At 39.5% G+C, this 3,459-nt stretch overlaps 1 protein-coding gene across 1 annotated transcript; it reads right to left on the bottom strand.

The window, feature by feature from the left end:
- Nucleotides 1–2,225: 2,225 nt before the first annotated feature.
- Nucleotides 2,226–3,185, bottom strand: LOC144761321 (olfactory receptor 5AP2-like). Its single transcript, XM_078646765.1, has one exon. It carries the CDS (start codon nucleotides 3,183–3,185, stop codon nucleotides 2,226–2,228), a length of 960 nt encoding a protein of 319 aa, XP_078502891.1.
- Between the last annotated feature and the right edge of the window lie 274 nt (nucleotides 3,186–3,459).

The following is a 3,459-nucleotide window of genomic DNA, read 5'->3' as shown; positions in this document are numbered from 1 at the left end:
AGTTTTTATTCGTGTTCCCTTAATGTGTATTTACAGTATGCATTCATTGAGTTTGAAGCATGCCGATTGAAGTTATGCCAGTAAAGCATCTTCTTTAAATGCTTATGTTATATGTCATATTGAGATTATTAGATTGTGATGTAGGGCCCGTATAAATAGATAAGTCCTGCTGTATTTGTTTAATGTCAAATCAAATATGTGAGACGTTAAGAATCTTAAATAGTCGGTTGTACACAGTTGGGGCATATACCATTATGATTTTTCATTAGTAAATGATGTGGTCATTTGTGGTGTCTTAGATTAGTCCACAAGTACCAGTGTCAGAAGTATAGTTGAATTAGAGATGCACTATTTCCTGCTAGCCTGATGAGAAGCATCATTATAGTAAGTTAATATAAATGTGGACTTCCCAGTAGATGGCTGATTTGTCATAACACCATTGGGTGTCATGCTGTCTACTTCTGCTTATAATAGTACCAGTGGGCTGTAAGGGTCTATATTGATGCATGAATCTTTTTTATTCAGAGGTCTCTATATATTTTATATCCAGTGTATTTGGGTTTGGGTAGTTAAGCAGTGTTTTATGAAATGTGGATATATGAGTGCTGTAAGTCCTTATACCTGCCCATGCTCGGTTACCTATACCTTTATGGATCTGGATGTACTTATTTGTGTTTGAAGTACTGGCAGATTAGTTTTCTATTTATGAAGATATAAGTATTGTTTGTTTTTAGAGCCATCAAATGGTGCAACTCTCTTTGATTTTTTAAGGTTGGCTCATAATCCTGTCCTGAAGAAGAGGGGTGATAAACTGTAGTTACCACAGAAACTAGGGGGCATATTACCAACGATTAGCGATATTTATCGCTAACGATGCTTAGCAACAAATTTTTTAACGCTACGCATCGCCGGAAATTATCGCAGAGATAACTTGCTATTAGCAAGATTTATCTCAGAAGTGATAAAAATCCTCACGCTAACTGCCAAATGAGAGATTATCACTGGAAAATCAATGATAATCTCTCGGAGTTTTTGCGTTAGCTGGATGATAGAGGCTCACAAACTTAGCCATGATATCCACCTTCCATAGGATATCATGGCTAAGTCAGGAAAATACCAGGTGTAAAAAAAGCAGTGCTAACCGCGGTTAGCGCTGCTTTTTTTTATCACTAACAGGGTTATCGAAATCCTTGATAATAGGAGAAATGTTGCTTAACAACATTTCTCCTATTATTTTTCTCTGGAACGCCCCCTTTGCATCTCATTAGAGATGCAAGGGGAAGCGTGGAGAAAAAGGGTGCTAACATGCAAATTTGCGTGTTAGCACCCTGTTGCTGATAGGGAGATAATGTTATCTCCACTTTCTTGGTTTTTAAAGCCAAAAAAGCGGAGATAAATCCCTTGATAATATGCCCCTAGATCTCTGCTTCAGTTGTGTAGTTGTCAGATGTGAGAAAAGAAGTTGGGGCATATTACCAAGGCAGTTGAAATGAAATTATCACCGCTTTTGCAGCCGTTTTCGGCCTCAAAGTGGTGATAATTTCAACGCCCTATTAGCAAGCTGTCGCTAACATCAGTTAGCAACAGCTTTTAGGTGATAGCGAGCGGTTTGGGGCCCACTTTGCATGTCAGCGATATTTATCGCTAATGACATGCAAAGTGGGCGTACCCAACCTGTTAGCGACTGAAAGCAGTTGCTAACATCGCTATCACCTATTATCAATGCAGGCCTAGAAACAAAAAAATTAGCGCTAAGCACGAATATCGCTGAAAACTAACGCCTGCCCAGACCAGTTCTTAGCCTGTATATCCAATGGGAGCTGGATATTCAGGCTAAGTCCCTATTAGTCCCTATTTCCAGCGATATTCACGTATTTTGCCACTATCGCCGGATATGTTATCGCTTTGGAGATAAACGTTGCTAATAGCACGTTATCTCTGCGATAAAATCTGGCTATGCGCGGTGATAAATAAAATGTCGCTAAGCTTATTTAGCGATAAATATCGCTAGTTGTTGATAATATGCCCCGTGGTTCCTTGGAGGGGATAGGCAGCTGCATGTTCACTCTACCTAGATTTAAGAATGGGACTTTTGGAAAGAAAAATCAGCACCCAATAGCACACGCACACATTCATCCGGGTTTAATGCATTACAAGATTGTCCTATTAAATATGGCAGACACAAGCATGTATAATGAATAATTTGAAAGTCTCATATTTTCATATCAGCGCGGTGGTCTACGTTGCCTTAATATTATTAGCACAATTCGTCCCTTGACATTTTTGAGTGCCTCCTTCACCTCATTGTTCCTTAGGCTGTAGATCATGGGATTTAACATTGGAATGATTATTGTGTAAAAGACTGACGTCACTCTGTCCTGATCCATTGCATAACTGGAGGTGGGTCTCAGGTACATGAAGAGAAGTGTTCCGAAGAATAGAGTAACACAGACAAAGTGTGCAGAACACGTTGAAAATGCCTTCTTTCTTCCCTCTGAAGAACGAATTCTTAAAATGGCAGAAATGATATGTGTATATGAAGTGATGATGATAGGAAGTGCCGCTAGACATAGGCTTCCTGATACAAAAACCAGCACAGCTTCATTGAGTGAGGTGTCTGAGCAAGAAAGCTTGAGTAGAGGGGGTACATCACAATAGTAGTGCATAATTTTATTTGACTTACAGAAGGAAAGTCTGAATGTGCAACAAGCGTTTAAGATAGCATTGAGGATTGCAATTGTGTATGCTGCTGAAACAAGACGAGTGCATGTTTGGTTGGTCATAATGGTTGTGTAGATCAATGGATTACATATAGCAGCATACCGGTCATACGCCATGATCGCCAGGAGAAAAATCTGCAAGCTCCCCATCCAAAAGTATAGCAAGAGCTGTGCAATGCAGCCTGGCATTGAAATGGTCTTCTTTTCTGATAGGAAGTTTGCCAACATATTGGGTGTTATGTTCGTGGCATAGCACAGGTCGACAAAGGACAAATTACTAAGGAAAAAATACATAGGGATGTGAAGACGAGGTGAGATCCTTATTAGTGCAGCAATACCTGTATTTCCGACCATAGTGATGGTATAGGTCAGAAGAAAGAAAAAGAAAAGTGGAATCTGCAGCTGTTGGTTTTCAGTGAGACCAAGAAGAATGAACTCTGTTATAAATGTATAGTTTTCTTCCATTTGCGTAAAGCAATTAAGCCTGCTGAAAGATAAAAATCACATGAAATTACAATATCAATGCAAGACATAAAGGGAAACATACATCACTTTGCATGCGAAACAACGCATAAGATTACTACGCAGACATTACAACGACCGTGTTTTTACATCGCAGTACCATTACAACGCAAGTCGTTACAACGGCTTGCTCTAGGGTGCGCTCTAAACTACAGAATAGAATAATTTACTATTCCAACACCTACCCTACTGTTACACACACTGGGGTTGGAATAGT

Source organism: Lissotriton helveticus, chromosome 1_1 (assembly GCF_964261635.1).
Source record: "Lissotriton helveticus chromosome 1_1, aLisHel1.1, whole genome shotgun sequence".
In the NCBI taxonomy this organism is placed as follows: domain Eukaryota; kingdom Metazoa; phylum Chordata; class Amphibia; order Caudata; family Salamandridae; genus Lissotriton; species Lissotriton helveticus.
This window is presented reverse-complemented; position numbering and strand designations above follow the sequence as displayed.

What these genes read in the sequence shown, in the direction of transcription:
- LOC144761321 (XM_078646765.1), bottom strand. Translation starts at nt 3,185, where the DNA reads ATGGAAGAAAACTATACATTTATAACAGAGTTCATTCTTCTTGGTCTC.